Genomic DNA, 25693 nt, shown 5'->3' with positions numbered 1-25693 from the left:
AGAAAATAGATGATCCATAAATATTTCTCATTAAGAACTGACCTACTGCCTGACCTGGTGGTGGCGTAGTGGATAGAGTATCGGATTGGGACGCAGAGGACCCAGGTTTGAAACCCCAAGGTTGACGGCATGAGCGTGGGCTCATCTGGTTTGAGCAAGGCTCACCAGCTTGAACCCAAAGTTGCTGGCTTGAGCAAGGGGTCACTCACTCTGCTGTAGCCCCCTCCCCTACTACCTGGTCAAGGCACATATGAGAAAGCAATCAATGAATAACTAAGGTGCCACAACAAAGAATTGATGCTTCTCATCTCCCTTCCTGTCTGTCCCTCTGTCCCTCTCTCTGTCACCAAAAAAAAAAAAAAAAGAACTGATCTACTAAATGAGTTCAATTTATATAATGTAGTTAGTACTGGATAAATAAAGTCCAATTGGCTGGCAAGGGTAGTTTGGATATTTTCCAGATAATACTAGTAAAGACTTTACCTTCAGTTCCCTGGCATATTAATTTCAATTGGTTATCTCAATCTGATTCTGCTTATCTTCCTTTTAAAAACAAGTAAAATTATACCAAAATACTATCACAGAGTATAAGAAAATACTGAGATGTTAAGTCACTGAATGTCATGCTCTTAGGTTCACTGTCATCCCATCAACATCCTTTCAAAAGTACACTGCTCACAAAAATTAGGGGATATTTCAAAATGAATATGAAGTGATAAAATATCCCCTAATTTTTGTGAGCAGTGTATCTATTTAAGCCACACCAATACACAAGACCATTTTATTTAATATGTGAAATTTCATCTCACAAAAAAATTTGTTCGTTAGTAAGCACATCCCAAGTGTTTACTGTACAGTAGACAATAAATCAAGTTGAGTTCCACAAAACTGTTTTCACCCAGTAAGTGCATCTAGAACACTGAGAATAAAGAGGGGACTTAAGCATGGAAAGAGGACATTCTAAGCATGAGGAGGAGCTAATGTTTAGTTTGGAAGCTAGCAAATATGCAAACACAAAGCAGGGAATATAAAAACCAGCTTACAATAAGGGAGCAAGATAATTAAGTAACAATGGGTACAGGTGAGAGGACATTAAAATCCATAATTTTGAGTTTAAACTTAATTTAAAAAGCAAGCAAGAAATATATATTGCCTTTCTGAATAAAAAGAGAGTAACTACTTAAAACTGTAATAGAGGCTGACAGAGAATTCAAATAAATATATTTAGGATTTACTGGCATGGTAAGGATACATATCTTAGAAATAGTTTAGAGAATATACAGAATAAGCTGAATTAGGGAGTTAAAAATTGCTCTTAAAAAATGAGAAAAACAGGCCCTGGCTGGTTGGCTCAGCGGTAGAGCGTCGGCCTGGCGTGCGGGGGACCCGGGTTCGATTCCCGGCCAGGGCACATAGGAGAAGCGCCCATTTGCTTCTCACCCCCCTCCCCTCCTTCCTCTCTGTCTCTCTCTTCCCCTCCCGCAGCCAAGGCTCCATTAGAGCAGGGATGGCCCAGGCGCTGGGGATGGCTCCTTGGCCTCTGCCCCAGGCGCTGGAGTGGCTCTGGTCGTGGCAGAGCGACGCCCCGGAGGGGCAGAGCATCGCCCCCTGGTGGGCAGAGCGTAGCCCCTGGTGGGCGCGCCGGGTGGATCCTGGTCGGGCACATGCGGGAGTCTGTCTGACTGTCTCTCCCTGTTTCCAGCTTCAGAAAGATGCAAAAAAAAAAAAAAAAAAAAAAAGAGAGAAAAACAGTATTTTCTTATTTACCTTTTATTAGCATTTTTTCCATTTTAATATTTAAATAAAAGGACCTAGATAACTCAAATACATATTGCTGCCAAAAAAAGTGACAAAAATTAGGAACTTGGATTCATTAATTTTGCAATTGCCTTGTTCTATAATTTAGCATTCCTTTAAAGTTCAATAGACTATAAACTTTGTAAATAATCTAGCTATAAAACAGCGCATTAAGATTTGTTGATGAAAAACTAAATAACACTTTTCAAAATCTGTTCTGCCATTAAAGTTTTTAATTGGCATTTAAAAGATAAAAGTTCACTAAAAATCAAATGAAGTATAGTATATAAGCATAAATATATTTTATAAATATAGTTATTACCAAAGTCATTTTGGATCAAAAACTACTTTTAAAACTTATATGAATATAAAAAAAAAGATATTTAAAAGTGACTATATTTCAGATCAGTCAATGAAACCCAGAATATGAGGGACAGGCAATAAATGCAAGGAAAAAGGAGGCAAATATGTTCATTTTCCTTTCCCATAATCCCTAGTTTAGTCAAGTGATTCTAGGAAGAAGAATTCTGAGTTCCCAAATCCAGGTTTTTAATCCACAGAACAATCTTGTTCATTGCTGGAAGGAGAACGCCTTTTCCTCATCAGCTGTTTCATGAAAGGGATGAAAAGCTGCCAATGCATATATACTGAGCACTGTGAATCACTCGACTTAGGTTAACACACAAATAAAGAGCAACTATCTGCAGGGATGAAGAATCCATACTATATTTAAGAAACGACCCTACACAGCTATTTAGTCCAAATCAACAAAAAAGAAGAGGAAAAAGAAAAAAAGAAAAGTCCATGGAGATGACTGTAAAGAAATTAGGATTCTAATGTAATTGCTGTAGCTAAAATATGAAGCAGCTGGGAGTGAGACACACACGCAGGAGAATGTCTGTTACCTGGATAGACGGGTAAGTGCGGTTGTTGTCTGTGCTATGCTCCCCTGGAATGCTGCCTGCTGATCGCCCTTCACATTTGTATCGAAAACGCATTCCTCTCTGCCTGGGTTGTTCAATTATCTCTATATATGGGTTATACCCACCTGAATGTTAAAAAGGAAGGGAGAGGGTGAGATTAGGAGAGCAATAATAATGGATTAACCATTTCATTATTTTTCAAAACAGTAGACTCGAAGATTTTCCCTCCTGATATTAACTAACAAGGTTAAAATACACAATAGTTATTATCTAAGATCAAGTGGTAAAGACATCTTTTTCTCTCATTCAAATTAGACTTCCATACAGTGTTAATACAAGTCATTCAAATAATATTAGTTAGCACTTTATCACTTAATATCGATAGCTAATGCCAATGTGAAGTTCTGAGCCAGCCACTTTAGAGATATCCACTCCTCACACGAAACCAGGCAGAAGGGTTTCTCCCTAAGACTCCCCTGGAAGAATCAAAAAGAAAGTCTTTAGAAGTACCATGTTACACTCCAAAAGTGGGTTTAACTGCTTGGTTTTACATTAGACTTTTACATAAGACTACTCACTGAAAATGAAAATACATTTAAATCCTTGCAGAAGGATATGTAAATTTTTATATCTCCACTGGAATGTCAATGGACTTATACATAGTATATCAAAACAAGTTCCAGAAGGGACTTGACAGACTTAACATAATTTTCAACCATTCTCATTTAAATCTTTTCTACAGTGTAAGATACAATGAAGGAAAAGAATTATTTACTTTCTATAACAAATATAATTCAAAATATGCAACTGTAGAATGAACTACTGATACACACAACATAGATGGATCTCAATATAATTATGCTAAGTGAAAGCAGCCAGACCAAAAGAGCACATACTGTATGATTTTATATATACAAAACTCTAGAACATGTAAGGCCCTGGCCGGTTGGCTCAGCGGTAGAGCATCGGCCTGGCATGTGGAAGTCCCAGGTTCAATTCCCAGCCAGGGAACACAGGAGAAGTGCCCATCTGCTTCTCCACTCTTCCCCCTCTCCTTCCTCTCTCTCTCTCTCTTCCCTTCTGGCAGCCAGGGCTCCATTGGAGCAAAGTTGGCCTAGGCACTGAGAATGGCTCTGTGGCCTCTGCCTCAAGCGCTAGAATGGCTCCTGCCGCAACGGAGCAACGCCCCAGATGGGCAGAGCATCGCCCGCTGGTGGGCATGCTGGGTGGATCCTGGTTGGGCACATACAGGAGTCTGTCTGACTGCCTCCCCACTTCTAACTTTTAAAAAATACAAAAAAACCCCACCAAACAAACAAAAAACTCTAGGACATGTAAACTAATCTATAATGAAAAATTGCGGGTGTGGAGTGGATGGGAAAATTGAAGGGTGAGGGGTATGTTACTTCTCTTGATTATAGTAATGATTTCAAGGTTGTATACATGTCAAAATGTACCAATTGCATACTTTTGACATATATAATTTATTATGTCAAAAAATCTGTCTAAAACATATACACCTTTACCCCTTCTAATCCAAATTGTGGGAAAAAGTTCAATAATGACACCCAAGGTGCTTTCAATAAGAGCACGTAGAAATGTGTCTTTATTTCATGAAGAGAATGTCCACAAGGAAAAAAATACTCAATCAGCTCAGTGATTTCTAAATTGCCACAAGTAAGTATCCTTTTTTGTGTTTGCTTCAGCAGCCTATATACTAAAATTATATATCTTTTTTTTTTTTTGGACTATAGGCTTATCCAGTGTTAGAATGCAAACGAATCTTCAGAAAGGGTAATACAGTGGATCTTATCAGTACATTATGGGAAGAGGCCTTCTGAATCCTATCCAGCCAAATCTTAAGAAAAGCTACTAAATCTCTTAAATTTCCTACTCTATAAAATTGAGATAGTAATAACAGTACTATTTCATTGGGTTGTTGTGAGGATTAGAAATGAAGTATTGGCCCTGGCTGGTTGGCTCAGCAGTACAGCGTCGTTGGCCTGGTGTGTGGAAGTCCTGGGTTTGATGCCTGGTCAGGAAACACAGGAGAAGTGACCATGTTCTTTCCACCCCTCCCCCTTTCTCTCTTCTTCTCCAGCAGCCATGGCTCGAATGGGTTGAGCAAGTTGGCCCCGGGCACTGAGGATGGATCCATGGCCTCGTCTCAGGTGCTGAAATGGCTCAGTTGCCAAGCAACAGAGCAGCAGCCCCAGATAGGCAGAGTATCGCCCTGGAGTGGGCTTGCTGGGTGGACCCCAGTTGGGGCGCATGCGGGAGTCTGTCTCTCTGCCTCCCTGCCTCCCCATCTCTCACTTAATAAAAAAAAGAAAAGAAATAAAATATTAAGTTCTTCCAAGTGTCCTGTCGATTATTTCAGATGTTTTCTTGAAAACAATGATTTATAGTGATACTATAATGGTATCACAACTCCTACTTTCAAGGATTTTACAGAACAGTGAGGCAAGTAATACAAATTATTTGATTAAAGAAGGGCCGAAAATAATTTTGTTTATGCTAATAAAATTCTGTATAAAATGATAATAAAAACAAAAGAGTCAGGAACGCCTGATAAAAGGAGTTAATAAACCAAAAGGCTGGGGAGAGAGGAGGGAGAACAGGGGCAGTTAGGCAATCTAGGGAAAAGAGAACGTGTGCTCAAAGCTGTACCAGTATATATAAAAGATACAGCCCCAATGGAAGAGAAGAGTTTACGAATCACCAATGTAGTCCCAGTGGAAGTGGGTGCATTTACCACCCTCAGAAAGAAAACCAAAGCCAGAGTACATTTGGGAATTTGGATTTCATTGTATGAGTGTCAGAGAATCAGTGAATGGTTTTATGCAGGGCAATCGCATGATCAGATCAGAATTTTAGGGTAAGAATTCTGGTGGCAATGAACAGATTGAGAAGAAAAAGCAAGGTGATCAGTTTTAGAGGCTGTTACAATAACATGAGCAATGATGAGGGTATGTCTGAAACATGGTAGTGATAATAGGAACAAAGGGTTATTTAAAAGATAAAACTGACAGTACTTGGTGACTCACTGAACTTCAGGATTAAGAGAAATAATCATTGATGGCTCCACAGTTTGTACTTAGGTTGTTGAATAAAGTATTACTGTTATCTTTAACTTTATCCTGTTTGATTCAGACTCCTTGTGTCTGAATTTACTACCTATTTGTTTATTCAAAAGACAAAGAGCCAAAAAAACAACACTGAAATAACCTAATCAAGTTCATAATACTATTTCAACTTTACTGAAAAATGTAAGGCATGCAGATGAGTTATTCCATAATTTTACGTCCTTATATATTTTTATTTATTTCAAATAATTCAAATTCACATTTCAGCTTCAAGTATTTCATCTGCTTATATATCTTTGTAGGAATATTTAAAAGGTTGTATATTTTCCTCACAATAATATTTTTTTAAGTGATACTTAAATCATGTATGTGGCTGAACTAAAGGTCAAATAAATCCCTGCCCACTACTTAAAGATGTCTGGGTGGGAAGGTGATATAGAATGACATCATTAATGGTAAGTGGATAACTTCTGAGGGAGGAATATGAACAAAAGTCCTAAGCTCATAGTGAGAATTCAAATAATTTCATTTGTTACACAAGACATCATTAAATTAGAAAGTGTGTTTATGAAAAGTCTATTCACAAAAGAACACTTGTTTAAAATGAAACAAAACATTCTTAAAAGGTATTTAAGCTATACTGACAAATATTAGTTATATATCAAGTACTTAAAAAGAAACACCTTGAAATTTATTCTTCCTATTGTAGAAGCTTTTTATTGGTAAAACCAGCCCCACAGCTGGAAATAATCTCCCTCTCCTCTAAACTACCACAGTTGTTCATTTATGGCAATTATTCCAAATAACTATAATTTAGGGAAGACACTATTTCTACTTGAAAATAAGTTACTTTAATTTCCAAGCTACTTGAAGGCAGGAATTGTGTCTTACTCATCAGTGCTTTGCACAGATAATCAGTAAACAACTGGTGAATGAATGAATAAAAATCTGAAGATCTTTTTGTTTGTGTAAGTTATGTATTCATATTAATCAGATTTTCTTCAACAGCTTCTACTACTATGGAAAAAATAGTGTTTTTTATGTACTAGAATGGCCACATCTTCATACTTCTCATACCCATTTATATTCTGATTTTTTATGTGTATTTACATGTTTAATACTTTTCTGCTCTAAAACATTTATACCATGCATCAGTACAATGTACCAGTTATTCCCTTCCTCAATAACCTGTTTTAAAGTGCAATTCTTCCTGAATATAAAATGTGTTGAAATGTAGTCATCTGTGGAGTAGAAGAAGGCAAAATAATAAATCAGGGAATTATAGGGAAAATAAGTACTCTTAGCTAATACTATCTCAAATCGTGAAAGTTCTAAAAAGCCCTGAGAAGTCTTCAAAATTGGTTCGAAACAAACTGATTACTGTACATGTCTTCAACTAATAAGCTGGGATCGATCCCTGTACTTTGAACATTATAAAAGCCAATGCTTTGCGGGATATATTTAGGTTATCTGTACTTAGGCAAAAAAAAAGTGCTATTTTAAAACATAGTGCCCACCTAATAAAGTATGAGTTTGTTAAAATAAAAAAATTACACTGAAATAAGAGTTAAAAATAGATCATCAATCATTAGAAATAGACACATTATAAACTAAAACCTTATAGCTAAAACTGAGAACCAGCATTAATTACACAGTAAAAAAAATAATTATAGGAATTATAACACTACTATAAAGCACTTTATCATTTCTCATATAACCCTTTTAACATAAAAACAGAATAGAAATTATCCTATTGTACAGATGATAAAACTAAACCTCAAAATTATATGAAATAAGAAATTATGACATTAGCAAGTAATGACAGCTGGGATCCCAGGGTGTCAAATTCAAACAACAATCATAGGCCCTGGCTAGGTAGACCAGTTGGTTAGAGTGTCTTTCTGATACACCAAGGTTATGGGTTAGATTATGGACTAGGGCACATATAAGAATCAACCAATGAAATGCACAAATAAGTGGAACAACAAATCTATGTTTCTCTCTCTCTCTCCCTGTAAATCAATAAAAAAAATTTAAAAGAACAAGCTTAATAGTAGGTTGGGATAAATTCACAATAACTCATATAGCAAATAACCTAAAATACTGTAAATGCAACTTAGTTTAAGAAGATACACATCTTGGTATAGGCAAGTAAGTATTTAGATCCAAAGAAATTCCTGGAATAGAGTTCATATTGGGGTTGTATTTCAGAATCACCTAGGTAGCTTTTCAAAACATACATGCCCTGACCCCACCTGAGATCTGCTGAATAGAAACAGAGATCCATCTAAAGCCCAGACATGTTTCTGAAAAAACCTTGCAAGCAATTCTTAACAAATTCCTGATTGAGAACCACTGCCCCAAGCTCTGCCTTTTCTCACCCCCACCTCCCCCCACATGGTAATTTCACCCTTCTCTCTCCTAAGCCCCAAGGGTCCCTTCTTTTGCCTCTGAAACTTGTTTCCTGAGCTCATTTCTCCTACCTCTGTGACTTTACAAACTTTCTCTTATTAAAAACAAACAAAAAACACTGTCCCAAAACATAAAGAAGTGGAAATAGTGATGCAAATATCTAGAGAATAAAAAAATTCACATACAAGTATGGGCTGGGTGATAGATGAACTAAGCAGAGGAATTCTGACTCCTTATAGCTCTTCTTTCCTACTCTAAAAAGCCTATGCAAATACAAGGGGAGGGGAATTATTATTATAGGGATAGCCTTTAATCTTAAACTCTGGTTTATTTAAAGAGTAAATCATCTGCAAAATTAATATTTTAACTGTCATCAAAAACATTTCTTGCCTAACCAGGTGGTGGTGCAGTGGATAGAGCACTGGACTGGGATGTGGAAGACCCAGGTTCAAAACCCCGAGGTTGCTGGCTTGAGCACAGGCTCTCATCTGGTTTGAGCAAGACTCACCAACTTGAGCCCAAGGTCACTGGCTTGAGCAAGGGGTTACTCCGTCTACCATAGCCCCCCAGTCAAGGCACATATGAGAAAGCAATCAATGAACAACTAAGGTGCTGCAACCAAGAATTGATGCTTCTCATCTCTCTCTCCCTTCCTGTCTGCCTGTCCCTATCTCTCTCTCTCTCTCTCTCTCTCTCTCTCACACACACACACACACACACAAAAACCTCACAAAAACATTTCTCAAAATACAGCACACATATGATTATAACATGCCACTGTGTTAACATCACAGTTGAGAATAACTGACTGCAGACTACATCTCCCTCACAGAAGTACCGGATAACAGAGAACCAAAGGAGCAAATGGAGCTAAGAATATATTCTTTTCCAAATTATCACCTCTATTCACTTCAAAGAAAAAGAAAATAACATTTAATTTTCCTTCCTTCAACCTACGAACACAACTGAATCAGAATAATGATCTTTAGCTTAAGATACAGGTGAGTTATCCTTTTTCTTTCTAGTTATGATCAAAATTTAAAGTTACCACCTCTTTCATAGCTTGAACTGCATGCAATTAACAAAGAGGCAAAGAAAATTTAGGGTCTAGTCCTATAAAAAAGGCAAAAACTAACATAAAAAAAAAAAAAACTAACATGGAAGGTACTAAAGAAATCAAATAGATCGCTTCTCAGCCTTTTTGTCTAAGATCAAAAAATTAAATAGGCCCTGGCCGGTTGGCTCAGCGGTAGAGCGTCGGCCTAGCGTGCGGAGGACCCGGGTTCGATTTCCGGCCAGGGCACACAGGAGAAGCGCCCATTTGCTTCTCCACCCCTCCGCCGCGCTTTCCTCTCTGTCTCTCTCGTCCCCTCCCGCAGCCAAGGCTCCATTGGAGCAAAGATGGCCCGGGCGCTGGGGATGGCTCTGTGGCCTCTGCCCCAGGCGCTAGAGTGGCTCTGGTCGCAACATGGCGATGCCCAGGATGGGCAGAGCATCGCCCCCTGGTGGGCAGAGCTTCGCCCCTGGTGGGCGTGCCGGGTGGATCCCGGTCGGGCGCATGCGGGAGTCTGTCTGACTGTCTCTCCCTGTTTCCAGCTTCAGAAAAATGAAAAAAAAAAAAAAAAAAATTAAATAGAGGATAAGTTATATCAATCAACTTGGCAAATGGACACATGGTTTATCTACTAAGCAATTTTTTATATACTTTTTATTTTTTCCAGAACATTTACTATTATTTAAATGGACGAAGTACTGAGTCCAAACATCACTGTCATATTTGACTCTCCTAGTTTAAATCTACACAAAACCATTTCAAATGGGTATTTTTTTCTTGTCTATTCTTGAAAGATATGTTTTCTATCTAGTATCTGACCTAGTTTATTAATACTGGCTTTATGGTTTCACAAAATTCTAGAATCACCAGGATATGTAAATGTGTCAAGGATCCTCATTAGCTGCTGTTTCTACAGGTTTGAATTCCCAAACCGTTCCACTACAAAAGAAAACTAACACCTGTGGGCATGCATAACAACATTTGTTCCTCACAAGACTCTGCAGACTTCCCATTTTTAAATAATAGAGTGATAGAAGTGAAATAAAAACTAATTCAGGTGCATCATGGGCTAAAGTCCAGGTTTATTCCAATATATCAGGCTATTGCTTCTCAGCGTTTTGGCTAAGATCAAGTGTAGTATCTGTTCTTATCAGTTTAATATCTGATACAGTCTCTATCCAATATAACAGGCTGATTCTCACTGGGTTTTAAGAATCCAAGTAAGAGAATTTTCAGATGAGTATCTGACTGGTGTATACATCACAAGGTAAATAAAAGATTTTGGCAACAGAAATTCTACTTCTAGAGATTCCATTGATGTGGGTGTAAAAAGTGTTGGAAAAAAAATTGCCTGACCTGTGGTGGCACAGTGGATAAAGCGTTAACCCAGAATGCTGAGGTTGCTGGTTTGAAACCCCAGGCTTGACCAGTCAAGCACATATGAGAAGCAACTACTGAGTTGGTGCTTCTTATTCCCCTCTTCTGTTTCTCTCTCTCTCCTCTTTCTAAAATCAATAAATAAAATCTTTAAAAAAAAATTAACTTCCAGGGTGAAAAGTAGAGAAATATTTAAAATCTGTCCTACATTTTTCAGGTATTTAACTAAATTAAAAATAGATGGTAGTGACAAATGATCTGTCTTGATTAAGACTACTAGATTTAAAAATAAAAAAATAATAAATGAGGAGGCTCATTTAAATATGAATTAAACAATTTATTTTAGTTTAAGTATATCTAATGCAGTATTAATGAACACTATTCACAAATAGACAAATATTGTCCTGCTAATTTATACGGGTTTTGGGGGAGGGGTATGTGGAACTAGGTGGGTAGAAAAATCACTAGAACATTTACTTTTGTTAACAGTTTTTCTCTTCTATTCTGTTGTATAGTGAGTAATATACACAGTGGTAAAACAAAAGTAAATTGTTTAAAACATGTAATAAAAAAGGTCCCTGCATCTTTCCATTTAACATTTTCTCTATATTGTGTCTAAATTTCTGACATCCAAACTTAGATCCTTGGAAAGCAAAAAAAGTTTTCTTTAAATAAATAAAAATAATCCATGTGATTTACAATTTGCACAATATTTCTTTTATTGTACTGTATATCTTGTTTACAATAAAGAATATTCTTTGTTATTAAAAGTATATACCATGCCATTACTTAGGTCACGTGCCTACAACCCCAATCATTTGCAGGGAAGAGATGAGAGAAGGACAGATTAAAGGGAATGCCCAGTCCCTCAAATCGTATTTGAGATACAATACACATACCCCAGGCACTCCCCAAAATGATTCAGGATCAGATTCCTCACTAGTGATTTCGCCCACTCGTTCCCTTTGCTCAACGTCTATCATATATCACCTTCATTCTTTATACCACTATTATCTTCTACCAAAGGCAGTTAAACAGAGCAACATGCACAGGAATATTTCACACTTTCTATTGAAACAATGAGAAGCTTTAAACTCAGACCTAAAATAGCTACTTTTATTTAAATATACAAATTAATGAGTTAATAATGGTCTAACGGGTATTGGAACAGTTTTCTTCACAATGCCTATTCTAATTAATCATGTTAAAAGACTGGAATCAAGCCTGACCAGGTGGTGGCGCAGCGATAGAGCATGCAGAGAACCCAGGTTCGAGACCCCGAGGTCACCAGCTTGAGCGCGGGCTCATCTGGTTTGAGCAAGGCTCACCAGCTTGAGCCCAACGTTGCTGGCTCAAGCAAGGGGTCACTCGATCTGCAACCAAGAATTGATGCTTCTCATCTCTCTCCCTTCCTATCTGACTGTCCCTATCTGTCCCTCTCTCTGACTCTGTCTCTGTCAAAAAAAAAAAAAAAAGACTGGAATCAAGGTGTAATTAAAAAAGACAACTTAATAGAACACAAGCTGTAAATTCTTAATAATCTGATAAAATTTACTTAAACAAAACTTAGAATTGTGTGTGTGTGTATAGTATATGTCAAAGCCCCACTTACCTATGGTACTTATATAATTTGCTTATGAGATTATGATGTTATTTTTTATGTTATACCGATCACATACTCAACTACATACACCTATTTACATATGACATCCGGAGAGAAATGAAGAAATGGTCTTAAAAGCTTGGTAATCAATAAAAATAGCTTTTGAGGTTTCAATACTATTTTACTACAAACAGAATATAAACTAGACAATGATAAAAAAAACATTTTTTTTTCTGTGACTCAGTTAACATTACTGTTTCAAAATAATATGGGAATTTATCATTTTTATACATATAAATTTTTATTAATTTTAATGGGGTGACATCAATAAATCAGGGTACATATATTCAAAGAAAGCATGTCCAGGTTATCTTGTCATTCAATTATGTTGCATACCCATCACCCAAAGTCAGATTGTCCTCCATCACCTTCTATCTAGTTTTCTTTGTGCCCCTCCCCCCACAACCACCACACTCTTGTCCATGTCTCTTAGTCTCGTTTTTATGTCCCACCAATGTATGGAATCATGCAGTTCTTATTTTTTTCTGATTTACTTATTTCAGCCCGTATAATGTTATCAAGATCCCACCATTTTGTTGTAAATGAGGGAATTTATAATTTAGTGACTTTTTTTCTCTAAGGTCTTTACAACTGATTCAGGAAAGTACATTCAGACTCCTTTCTAAAATCTGCTTAGCAGTTTTCAAACAACTGAATTACAATTTAAATAGCTTGTGAAAAGTACTCCCAACTTTCCATTCCTTAAAAAAATTTCCCCTTCAATTTAGGGAATCAGCTCTTACACCAGCACAAAATGTAGTGGCATTACACAGGTTTAAATTGTATCACATTTTTAAATGATGTGGGTCTTAACAATACTCTATATCAGTGGTAGTCAACCTGGTCCCTACTGCCCACTAGTGTGCGTTCCAGCTTTCATGGTGGGCGGTAGCAGAGCAACCAAAGTATAAATAAAAAGATAGATTTAACTATAGTAAGTTGTTTTATAAAGATTTATTCTGCCAAAGTTAGCGAAAATCCGACATAAAGTACTTGGTAAGGAATTATTATTATATGCTTTAACTTGCTGTAACTCTGCTTTATAAATTTTATAAAGTAAAGTTACTTCCCTACTTTATAAATCACCATTACCGTGGAAACGGTGGGCGGTTAGAAAATTTTACTACTAACAGATACAAAAGTGGGCGGTAGGTATAAAAAGGTTGACTACCCCTGCTCTATATAAATGGTTGTTAATTCTCTTTCCTTTGGAAGAATTAGAAGTGTTACACGCATTCCATATATTAATAAAGTTTCGTTCAACTGCCAGCAGGCTGACCATTTTTAAACTTATAACGTTCACCATCCTCTACTACTCTCATACAGAATCTCATAACCAATAAATTAACCTAATATTTCAAGTCATCTTTGAACTTTCATCTAAACGCTTTTAATTTATGATTTAAAAGATTATCTGAAAGTCTGGGGGTCACTGAAGTGGGTAAAGAGAAAGTTGAAATATTTTAAACTCCATTTCTATTCTCACATGAAAACCACACACAAACTGAAATCAAATGTCATGTGAACCACCCCAATTTCCTTTTCAGCCTATTGCAATCGTTATGGCATTGTTCTGCTCAACCTCTTTTAAATAGTTCTCTAAGCTTTCAACTTCCTCTTCTCTGCTAGACCTCAGCCTTCTACTGAGGGTCACTGTCCCAGGGGCTTGTGAGCATGCGGGTGAAGTATAAACAAGCGCCCCTCTTCGTGTAACTGCTAATAAAGCGTTACCCAGTAACTTGAAGCTTCCCAGCCTTTGCTCACGCTGCTCCCTCTGCCGGGAAGGCGCCCCCACGAACCTCGCCCGAATCCTGAAAAGGTCGAACTCGAACGCAGTCCACTCGATCCACTTCCCTTCAGTTACAGCCTGACCTAAACCATGGCTGTAAATACGACTCCCTTCTTTGGCCTGTAGGTCAATTCGTTTTCCCCCAAAGCAAGAGATTCACGCATTTATCAACTGAAAATGAATATTTACATAAGTAATACAACGTTGTTTTCATTCCTACCCAAATTTTAAAGCAGGGGGATTCTAAAAATCCTCTTTTCCCTTCTTTCCAGCAAAGTAAACAACTAAACCCCCCCCCACACACACACACAAAAAAAAACAACAACGAAAAAAAACCAAATTCGATTCCTCCGTAAGCTCGAGCGTACGCACTGTACAGTAAAAATTACCCACTTTGTTGAAATAACATTTCCACTTAGCCCTGTTAAAATACCACCTCGTGACTTTAAAAGGCACACATTTTGTACTACTGTCAGCACAACTTGATGGAATTAAACTAAAACAAAGCAAAACAAAACGCAGAGCTCGTCTGAGTTCTAAGGTTCCTCATTCCTGGTCTAAATCAGAAAACCACCATTTCCATATAAATCAATTTTTCATGAACTCTTAGTCTCCCTTTATTGAGATTATAACTTCCCCAACCCCAAAACCAGGTGTTGGGAATTTCTAGGTTCCGGTTAATATAATGGCATCAAATTACAGAGCGTGGCTTTGATTTCGCACGCAAACCCTGAACCTGGTTTTTACAAGGTTGACAATTTGCCAGATAAGACGACTTTAAAGACAGCGCCACAATCAAAACTGAGGCCCCGAAACTGAGCAGCAGGACCCTCGGACGAGCTCCTTCCCCCGAGTCCGGGACCGGCCCGCGGCGCCCTAACACTTACCGGAGGCCATGGCTCCGCTCACCGCGCCGCCCGCTCCGCGCGTCCGGACCCGAGGCTGCCGCAGTCAGTCAGCCCGCCACTCAGCCCTCTGCCGGCAGGACCACTCTGTCCCCCAGACCACCCCCCGCGCCCCCTCTTCTTTCCAGCCCTCTTCTGGTTTGCGGCTCACACCTTCCACCCCCTTAATTCTCGCGCTCCAGATCGCCCTGCGTCGCCGGGGCGATCTTCTGTCCAGGGCCAGGGGGCGGAGCGCGTCAAGAGACGAGCACCGGCGGGACTGAGCGCAAGGCGCCCGGCGGGAGGGGATTTCCCACAGCTGACGTGGGGCGCTCACCACCGCCTTCCCCGGGGGCGGAGGGCGGGGCACCTCGCGGCGGGCGGGCGCGCGCGCACCCGCACCCGAAGGCCCACGCTCCGCCCCGCCCCGCCCGTGCTCCCTCCCCGGGAGCTGCCTCTGGCTCGCGTCAGGTTCGGGGAGCTGGGACGCGGCAACTGCGGGAGTGCGGGATCACAGGAGCCGGGTCATGGTCCCGCGCGTGAAAGCCGCCGGCTCCTGAGAAATCCCCCTCCTCCAGGTTGTTCTTCAGAGCGTGTTTTAAAGTTCAGGAGCGAGTAGGAGGGTGCGGTGACGTCGAGAAGGCCGGCCGCCCGGGAGCCCTTGAGGGCGGGTTGGGTGGCGAAGTGGGGCCGGCCCTCCGGCTGGGGCGGGGTGATACTAAAGCCCGGGGTTTTCGTTGGGTGGTTCCCCAGTCTTCCTGATTTCGCACATGCAAATCTCCACCCCCGCGCCGCCGGCTGGTGCAACGCTCTGGTCGCGGTGCGCCCTGTAAGGGAAGTGCGGTACGCGTATTCGTTTGTAATTCATGTATTTGCATAGGGGACCCCCGCAGTCTGATTTTCCCGCTTTATATCTAAATTGCGAAGGCTCAGTTAACTTTATGTACTTTAGTAAAGCTTCGTAGTACGTTGTATCATTAGCAGTGTGCTCAAGATTAGTAGCGTGGACACTAATCCTGGGATTTGATAGATTTATTTACCCAGGAGGGAAGGGTGAATGGAAAGAAACTTGAGTGTGTTAAAGCAACGGTTTTCAACCTTTCTCATCTCATGGCACACATAAACTACTGAAATTCTGTGCCACTTATTTTTTGCTAATCTGCCAAAAGAAAGAAGGGGAAAAAAAGGTGTACTTTTGATCCCTTCAGACCAGAAGGCTATTGTGTTGGTTGTTGTCATTTTTTAATTTGACAAGGAAAAGAGGTCAGTGCCCCAGACTAAATAGTTAGGTATCGCACGTTTTAAAATTTTTTTGCGGCACACCGGTTGTAAATCTGAAAATCGCTGAGTTAAAGGAATCTAATGTAACTTTACTTCCTTCATGTGCTAAGAACCTCGTATGTGTCAGTTCCTTTACCTATTTATAAAGTAGTTATCCTAATTTTATAGATGAAGTAATCAGGGTTCAGAGAAGTTAAGTTCCTACTTCAGAATGCTAGTAAAAAGAAAGCACAGTTTAAACACAGGGTTGTCCGGTGCCAAAAGCTCCGTGCTCTTTCCACTGCCCCTTGCTGTCTAAAACAAGTAGAGGGAATGGGGAACATCAGCCTGCCATATAATGCCGGAACTGGAGAACCTAGTTGGGGGGAAATACTAAAATTGCCTAGCAACTTAAAAATATCCTTTCAACAAAATGTTGAAAGTAGGAAAGAATTAAATTATTGAATAAGCATTAAATCATACCGTGATGTAATAGATTGTGAAGACAAAAAAGGAATCTCAGTTGGTAAGAAGAGTGGGTTTTATTCCAATTTCACATGGAAAGCTATTGAGAGTGTGATTGACATGATTATATTTATATTTTAAAATGATTACTCTGGATGATGTGTTAACCTGTTAAGGTACAGTAAGGACAAGGGTTTGAAGGCAAAGTGGTTAAGAGGTTTTTGGAGTAGTCTGAGAAGTAAACGTGGTTTTAACTACTGTTTTTGTAGAGGAGATGGAGGAGTCAGATTTAGTAAGTTATTTTGATAACAGACCCAGAAGTACTTGATAATGGATTGGATGTAGGTGGGAAAAGAAAAAAAGGAATTAGAAATTCCCATATTTTGGGTCTGAGCAACCAGATAAAAAAGGAAGAAAAAGGTGAAGAAGCAGCTTTGAAGGGGGAAATCAGGAGTTGTGTGTTGGACAAGTTATATTATGGATGATTATTAGAGAACCCAGTAGGCAGTTGAATATGCAGAACTAAAACTAACTGGAGAGGGCAGGGCTAGATATAAAGATTTGTAAGTCAACCAGCATTTCACCTAAAGAAAGTATTCAGATAGGAAATAAACATATAAAAAGAGCCCTTGAATCCTCCAAGTCTTAGGTAACTGGCAGAGAAGAAGTTTCTGTGGTAACAAGAAGGAAGACAGAGCAGATGCAGAAAACCTGGTAGGCTTGATAGTATGAAAATGTGGTAATCAGGTTGCCTTTTATTTTATAGTGAAGTATAATGATGTAAAGTGAAGAGCAGTGAGGGAATGGAAGGTCCAAGGAAGAAAAGCTGAAAATGTGGTTCGTGAGTAGACCTATATAAAGTATATCAGGCTGTACTGAATATCCATTTGAAATTTGTAGTCATGAGTGTAATGTTATGTTAGACCAGTAAACAGTATTTCTTTTATGGTTTTTTAACCCAGGGGATATTAATGGGTAATATGAAAAAGAGGACAAAGAACTAGGAAAATTAAAATCTGAATGGGAATATGAGGAAGGGATGCATAATACCTCTCAACTCACAGACAGTCGTTGAGTAATCTCATTCATTGTCATGATTTTATCCATGGTCACAGGACCATCTATACAGCCTGGATTTTTCCCTGGGCTTCAGATCTATATATTCCATTATCTGCTACGCACCTCCATGGGGGAACTCATATGCATCCCAAACTCAACCTACTCAACATCCCTCCCAAGTTTACTCTTCCTCCCATATTCCTTATACTACCACCACCGTCTACCCATAAACAGGTTAGAAAATTAGAAACCACCTTTGACTTTTCCTCCCCACCCCCACCAATGCCACAACATCCAATCATCAAATCCTACTGATTTATCTTGATTGCCACTGTCCTTGTTCAAATCATAATCATATTTCTCCTTGACTACTAGAATAGTCTCTTATGCCTGTCTACACTTTTGTCTCTTATGAAAGCCATTCAAACCTATTCAGATCGTTTGCTGATGGAGTCCTCTGTATGAATGCATATCAGCCCATACCATTCTTGTGCTTTAGAATCATCTATTAACCTTAGATCCAAACTCTTGGACGTAGCCAACACATTCCTCCATAATCTGGCCACTGCCTCTTTCTTCAGCCTCATCTTCTGCACTCCATGCCTTGCACTTTGCACCTCATTGAATTGCTTTGTAGCTTCTCATATTCCAGAACTCATGCTATTTCTTGTCTCTCCATCCTTCATGGTTTCCCATCTGCCGAGAATGCTTCTCCCCAGAGATATACCATGTTTACGGATGGAAACACTCAGTATATATATATATATATTTTCTTATTGAGTGAGAGGCAGACTCCCACATGCTCCCTGACTGGGAGCACCCAGCTAGCCCCCTACCAGGCGATACTCTGCCCATCTGGGGCTGCTTCTCTGTTGTTCAGCAACTAAAATTTCTTTTAGCACCTGAGGTGAGGCTATGGAGCCATCCTCAGTGCCGGGGGCCAGCTTGCTCAAACCGAGCCATTGCTGTGGGAGGAAAGAGAGAGAGAGTAAGAGAGAAGGAGGAGGGGTGGAGAAGCAGATAGTTGCTTCTCCTGTGTGCCCTGATCAGGAATTGAACCTGGGACTTCCACACGCTAGGCTGACACTCTACTACCACAGAGCCAACCGACCAGGACCCAGTATTGTTAAAATATCAGTCATTATAGATAAAACTGACATGGTTTCCAAGGGGTGTGGGGGAGGGGAATCAGGGGACAGGGGAGTCAAGGGGACAAATACATGGTAATGAAAAATGAGTTGGCTTTGGGTGATGGGCACACAACACAATTAGCAGTTCAAAGGCCATGGAGATGCTCACCTGAAACCTATATACTCTTGTTGATCAGTGTCACCCCATTAAATTTAATTTCTAAATTTAAAATAAAGTCCTAATCAACCTTTAAAAAATGTATCAGTTCTCCCCAAATTAATCTGTAAATTTAATGAATCCCAGTTCAAACCTCAGCATATTATTTTGTTGGAATTGACAAGGTGATTCTTAAGTGTATGTAGAAATGCCAAGGTTCCAGATGGCCAAGCCAATATTGGAGAATAAAGCTAGAGAATGTACATTACCAAAGATCCAAATTTATTATAAAAGTACAGAAGTTAAGATAAAGTGATATTGGCACAAATCTAGACAAGTAGAGCAATGGGCTGAATGAGAAACTCCAGAAATATACGCTTATTTATAATAGTCACCACTGCACTTCCCTTGGGGAAAAGACAGCCTGTTCATTAACTGGTGCTGGGACAGATTTGTTATCTATATGGAAAATAATGAAACCTAACTTTAACCTTACACCATATGCAAAGTTTGATATATTTAAAATAGATCTCTATAAAATATCTATTTAAAATAGATCATAGATATAAATGTTAAAAATAAAATAATAGAACTTCTAGAAAATGTTCATAACTTTGGGAAAGGCAGGCATCTTCAATATTACCTAAACAGCAACAAAAAGAAAAGGTAGGTAAATTGGACTTTATTAAAGTACTTAAAAATGCCACTAAGAGAATAAAAAGGCAGGCCACGCACTGGAAGAAGATGCTTACAATAAATGTATCTGCTAAAGAAGCCTGTGGCATCCATGAAGGTACTCTGCTCAGATCTCAGTGCTAGAAAGTATCTACATCAGCTTTTAAGCCAAGGTCACATATTGCTTGGCTTCACCTAGCCAATTATAAGCACAGTGGTAGTACAAGGGCTCACCATCTCTACTTAGTGCAGGATTTCCCCTACCGGCAATATTTGTGTCAGAGCTCCTCATTGGACTGGCTGAGATTCTCAGAGATGCACCCCAATCTGACTCTGTTCCTACTCAACTCTTCTTGCCCCCTTTCTTTTCACAAATGTCAGACCTGCATCTGAAGACTTTCCCTGCCAATTCCTTCTCTCCTTTTTATCTTTCATAAGTGTTATCCCCAGTGACTCTTGCATTGCATTTGTGCCAATATCACTTTATCATTTCATATTGCCATCTGCTTCCCAGAGGATCCAGTTGATTCACATATGCATTCTACAAAGCAATAAGAAAAAGATAGATAACCCACTTTTTTAAGTCAACAAGAGATTCAAACAAGCACTTTACAAAGAAAGATAGCCAAGTGAATAATAAGTATATAAAACGGTGCTCAGTATCACTAGTCATCAGGGAAATATGTTTAAAAACCACAGTGAGCCTGACCAGGTGGTGGCGCAGTGGATGGAGCGTCGGACTGGGATGTGAAAGATCCAGGTTCGAGACCTCAAGGTCGCCGGCTTAAACGCGGGCTCATCTGATGTGAGCAAAAAGCTCGCCAGCTTGGCCCCAAGGTCTCTGACTTGAGCAAGGGGTTACTCAGTCTGCTGAAGGCCCAAGGTCAAGGCACATATGAGAAAGCAATCAATGAACAACTAAGATGTCGCAATGAAAAACTGATGATTGATGCTTCTCATCTCTCTCTGTTCCTGTTTGTCCCTATCTATCCCTCTCTCTGACTCTCACTCTGTCTCTGAAAAAAAATAAATAAATAAAAATAAAAACCACAGTGAAATATTGCTACACCATTCATCAGAATGACTAAAATGAAAAGAACTATTCCAAGGGTTGGTGAGGTTATGGAACAAGGGGAATTGCCATAAACTTTTTGTGGGAATATAAATTGGTACAACCACCTTGGAAAACTGGCAGTATCTACTAAACCTTACAATACCTGACTTCAAACTATATTATAGGGCCATGACAATCAAAACAGCATGGTATTGGAAGAAAAATAGACACTCAGACTAATGTAACAGAATAGAAAACCCAGAAATAAAACCACATATATATGGTCAAATAATTTTCGATAATGGGGCCAACAACACACAATGGAGAAAAGAAAGCCTCTTCAACAAATGGTGCTGGGAAAACTGGAAAGCCACATGCAAAAGAATGAAACTCGACTATAGTTTGTCCCCTTGTACTAAAATTAATTCAAAATGGATCAAAGACCTAAATAGAAGACCTGAAACAATAAAATACATAGAAGACATAGGTACTAAAGTCATGGACCTTGGTTTTAAAGAGCATTTTACAAATTTGACTCCAAAGGCAAGAGAAGTGAAGGCAAAGATAAATGAATGGGACTACATCAGACTAAGAAGTTTTTGCTCAGCAAGAGAAACTAACAACAAAATAAAGACAGCCAACTAAATGGGAAAAGATATTTTCAAACAACAGCTCAGATAAGGGCCTAATATCCAAAATATACAAAGAACTCATAAAACTCAACAACAAACAAACAAATAATCCAATAAAAAAATGGGAAGAGGACATGAACAGACACTTCTCCCAGGAAGAAATACAAATGGCCAACAGATATATGAAAAAATGCTCATCTTCATTAGTTATTAGAGAAATGCAAATCAAAACTACAATGAGCCTGACCAGGCGGTGGCGCAGTGGATAGAGCATTGGACTGGGATAACAAGGACCCAGGTTTGAGACCCCGAGGTCACCAGCTTGAGCGCAGGCTCATCTGGTTTGAGCAGAAGGCTCACCAGCTTGGACCCAAGGTTGCTGGCTCGAGTAAGAGGTTATTCGGTCTGCTGAAGGCCCGTGGTCAAGGCACATATGAGAAAGCAATCTATGAACAACTAAGGTGTCATAATGCACAAGGAAAAACTAATGATTGATGCTTCTCTCCGTTCCTGTCTGTCTGTCCCTGTCTGTCCCTCTCTCTGACTCACTTTCTGTCTCTGTAAAACAAACAAACAAAACTACAATGAGATACACCTCACACCTGTTAGATTAGCTATTATCAACAAGACAGGTAATAGCAAGTGCTGGAGAGGCTGTGGAGAAAAAGGAACCCTCATTCACTGTTGGTGGGAATGTAAAGTAGTACAACCATTATGGAAGCAAGTATGGTGGTTCCTCAAAAAACTGAAAATAGAACTACCTTATGACCCAGCAATCCCTCTACTGGGTATATACTCCCAAAACTCAGCAACATTGATACGTAAAGACACATGTAGCCCCATGTTCATTGCAGCATTGTTCACAGTGGCCAAGACATGGAAACAACCAAAAAGCCCTTCAATAGATGACTGGATAAAGAAGATGTGGCACATATATACTATGGAATACTACTCAGCCATAAGAAATGATGACATCGGATCATTTACAACAAAATGGTGGGATCTTCATAACATTATATGGAGTGAAATAAGTAAATCAGAAAAAAACAAGAACTGCAGGATTCCATACATAGGTGGGACATAAAAACGAGACTAAGGGACATGGACAAGAGTGTGGAGGTTACGGGAGGGGGGAGGGAGAGGGGGAGGGGGGGAAGGGACACAAAGAAAACTAGATAGAAGGTGACAGAGGACAATCTGACTTTGGGTGATGGGTATGCAACATAATTGAATGACAAGATAACCTGGACATGTTTTCTTTGAACATATATACCCTGATTTATGGATGTCACCCCATTAAAATTAATAAAAAATTTAAAAACCCTAAAATATAAATACCCTGTGATCCAGCAGTAAAGATGTTCTTCGACTACAATGGGGTTATGTCTTGATAACTCCATTGTGAGTTTAAAATACTGTAAGTTGAAACGCATTTAACACATCTAACCTAGCACTGTGCTTGAGTGCTCTCTCTGCAATGAGGAAGTGTCCTCAGCCATTCCACCTTCTGCGTCCATTGTTGGACTGTGCTCCTGCTGCCAATACATCATGATGTAGAAAGATAAGTTCTTCAACCAGAGCCTGGCTGAGTGGAAGCTCTTCATCTACAACCTGACTACCAGAGAGTGCCTGGGGGATACCTGCAAGAGCTGGGAGGTTTTCTTGCTCCTCTCCCTAGTCTTTTATGTGTTCCTGGCAGCACTCTTCATATTCACAGTGTGAATATACTTCAAGTGAGAGGGTTTTTTATTTTTTTTTATTTTTTAAAGATTTTACTTATTGATTTTAGAGAGGATGCAGAGAGAGAAAGGCAGAGGGAGGAGTATGAAGCATCAACTCGTACTATTGAATAGTTGCTTCTTGTACATGCCTTGACTGAGCAAGACCAGAGTTTTGAACCAGAAACCCCAGCATTCCAGGTTGACTCTGTATCCACTGCACCACCACAGATCAGGCATGAATATACTTCAGACTCGGAAGAATGAGGTTCCAAAATACTGTGACCAGATTTCTAGTCCAAGACTTGTGACTTTTCCAAAACCAGTGTCAGCATTGAAATATTCATCCATATATCTGATCCAGAGTCCTATAGAAGGCACATTGAAGATCTTAAGAAGTTTCTAAAGTCATATGCTTTAGAACAGAAGAATCTCACAGTCTGTCCTTGCCGCGAACCAGCACAGCTAGTAATTCCAGGTCATTCATGCACATGGCGCGGAATTAAGAAAACAGACTCACCAAGAAAAGAGGATGGGATCGGAGGCATCTTCAATGCCAATGACAAGATCAGAGAGAGAGAGAGAGCCCCCAGTCTGCCTCATTTTATAGTGTAGAAATTAAAGCCTTTAAGCCAATTTACAAATAAGGAAGTCTCCGATACAAAGCCACTTATCTGAGGCATAAATGGGATTCCTCATAAGAGTGCACCACCCGGCCCTGGCCGGTTGGCTCAGCGGTAAAGCGTTGGCCTGGCGTGCAGGGGACCCGGGTTCGATTCCCGGCCAGGGCACATAGGAGAAGTGCCCATTTGCTTCTCCACTCCCCCCCTCCTTCCTCTCTGTCTCTCTCTTCCCCTCCCGCAGCCAAGGCTCCATTGGAGCAAAGATGGCCCAGGCGCTGGGGTTGGCTCCTTGGCCTCTGCCTCAGGCGCTAGAGTGGCTCTGGTCGCGGCAGAGTGACGCCCCAGAGGGGCAGAGCATCGCCCCCTGGTGGGCAGAGCTTCGCCCCTGGTGGGCGTGCCGGGTGGATCCCGGTCGGGCGCATGCGGGAGTCTGTCTGACTGTCTCCCTGTTTCCAGCTTCAGAAAAATACAAAAAAAAAAAAAAAAAAAAAAAGAGTGCACCACCCCACATCATGCAACAGTCAAGGGTATGGGGAAAAGCTTAGTCTTGAGAAGATCTTAGTATTATAAGGGTATGTGGAAGATCTTAGTATTAGAAGGGTGTTGAGAAGATCTTAGTCTTAAAAGGGTGTGTGGAAGATCTTAGTATTGGGGGCTGGAGAAGAGTTTAGTCTTAAACTAAGCCCTACGCTGTGAGGATTTTGTCAGTTTACAGCCTGTCTCCCACATGTCCTGATGGAGTACTCTTTGAACAGAAAGGTCCAGTTTATGTTGTATGTCAGTTTCCTGTCACCTTACTTTAAGCATGCAGTGGTGTGGATGACCTTGATTTGGCTACTCCAAGGGATATCCCTGTATTCTTGTGAAAATGAATAGAATAACTGGAAGAAAGCTTCAGGGAGAACCAAGAACAGAATGCTCTGGTATTCCTAAGGGTGAAAACACAACAGCTCTATCAGCTTATCCTCCTGAGGGAAACACAGACAAAATATTTTCCAAATTATGAGGGAAAAACCACATGTGAGCTATGTACAGCCATTAGTTGCTATCCAGCTCAGCTTTGGTGCTAGCAGTACCCTAAAAGAAGTAACAGTCAACTGCAAGATTGTTGGATCACCCAACCTGAAAAACCGTGGTGATCATGACTGGTTTTTAGAATGAGTTGCGTTCAAAATTACAATGTGTGCAAGAAGGAATTAGAATATGTCCACAGAGTAAGTGTGTTGTCCATCTTCATTTTCTATCAGCTAGACTGGCCATTCTAGAATTGCGAGACCACCTGAGAGAAAGGTGAGGTGATACATGACACTGGGTTACAATATAATGTGTTTCCCGATCATAGTGTTCAGTGCCTTCTAAAGTAACTGCTTATTGCCTTAAACTGCCTTTTGGAACCGTTGTACACTCTCCAGATGGAGACTGTGAACACACAATTCTGAATATGGGTGTTTTGTCCTATTTTTGTGTGGTTTAATTGCCAAGTGTCTAAAGCTTAATGTGCTGTGCTGTGTAATTGTTTTATGTATATATTTAATGCTGGTTAACTCATATTTTCATGCCAGCAAAGTTTTAGGGCTAAGGTTGACTTGACCAACATAAAATATCTTTACAGCTATAAAAAAATGTATGTGGAGAAGTTCTGTATGTAAAAAGGAGAAAATAAAATAAAAGTGGAATTGAAAGGTCTTGGTTTTTTGAAAAGTTATTAATTATTATTATTATTGCAGAGAGAGACAGGAAGGGAGAGAGATGAAAAGTATCAACTCGTAGTTGTGGCACTTTAGTTGTTCATTGATTGCTTCTCCTATGTGCCTTCACTGGGGCCTCAAGCTGAGCCAGTGACACCTTGATGAAGCCAGCAACCTTGGTACCATGTTGATGATTCCACACTCAAGCTGGCAAGCCTGTGCTCAAGCAGGCAACCTCAGGAATTCA

At 39.8% G+C, this 25693-nt stretch overlaps 1 protein-coding gene and 2 pseudogenes across 2 annotated transcripts in view; 2 read left to right on the top strand and 1 right to left on the bottom strand.

Annotated features, from left to right (window-relative positions):
* Window positions 1-15583, bottom strand: part of REL (REL proto-oncogene, NF-kB subunit) — a 55952-nt gene extending 40369 nt beyond the window's left edge. For both annotated transcript variants that reach the window (XM_066267193.1, XM_066267194.1), the window contains exons 1-2: window positions 14989-15583; window positions 2703-2845 (exon numbers count right to left, since the gene is read on the bottom strand). In XM_066267193.1, the coding sequence (XP_066123290.1) occupies window positions 2703-2845; window positions 14989-14998 (153 nt within the window). In that variant the 5' untranslated portion in view covers window positions 14999-15583. The remainder of the gene's footprint in view (window positions 1-2702; window positions 2846-14988) is intronic.
* Window positions 10375-10577, top strand: LOC136332509 (U2 spliceosomal RNA; annotated as a pseudogene).
* Window positions 15584-19843: 4260 nt separating the features above from the next.
* Window positions 19844-24764, top strand: LOC136329847 (sodium/potassium-transporting ATPase subunit beta-3-like; annotated as a pseudogene).
* The last annotated feature ends 929 nt before the right edge of the window (window positions 24765-25693 follow it).

Source organism: Saccopteryx bilineata, chromosome 3 (assembly GCF_036850765.1).
Source record: "Saccopteryx bilineata isolate mSacBil1 chromosome 3, mSacBil1_pri_phased_curated, whole genome shotgun sequence".
NCBI classification, from domain to species: domain Eukaryota; kingdom Metazoa; phylum Chordata; class Mammalia; order Chiroptera; family Emballonuridae; genus Saccopteryx; species Saccopteryx bilineata.
This window is presented reverse-complemented; position numbering and strand designations above follow the sequence as displayed.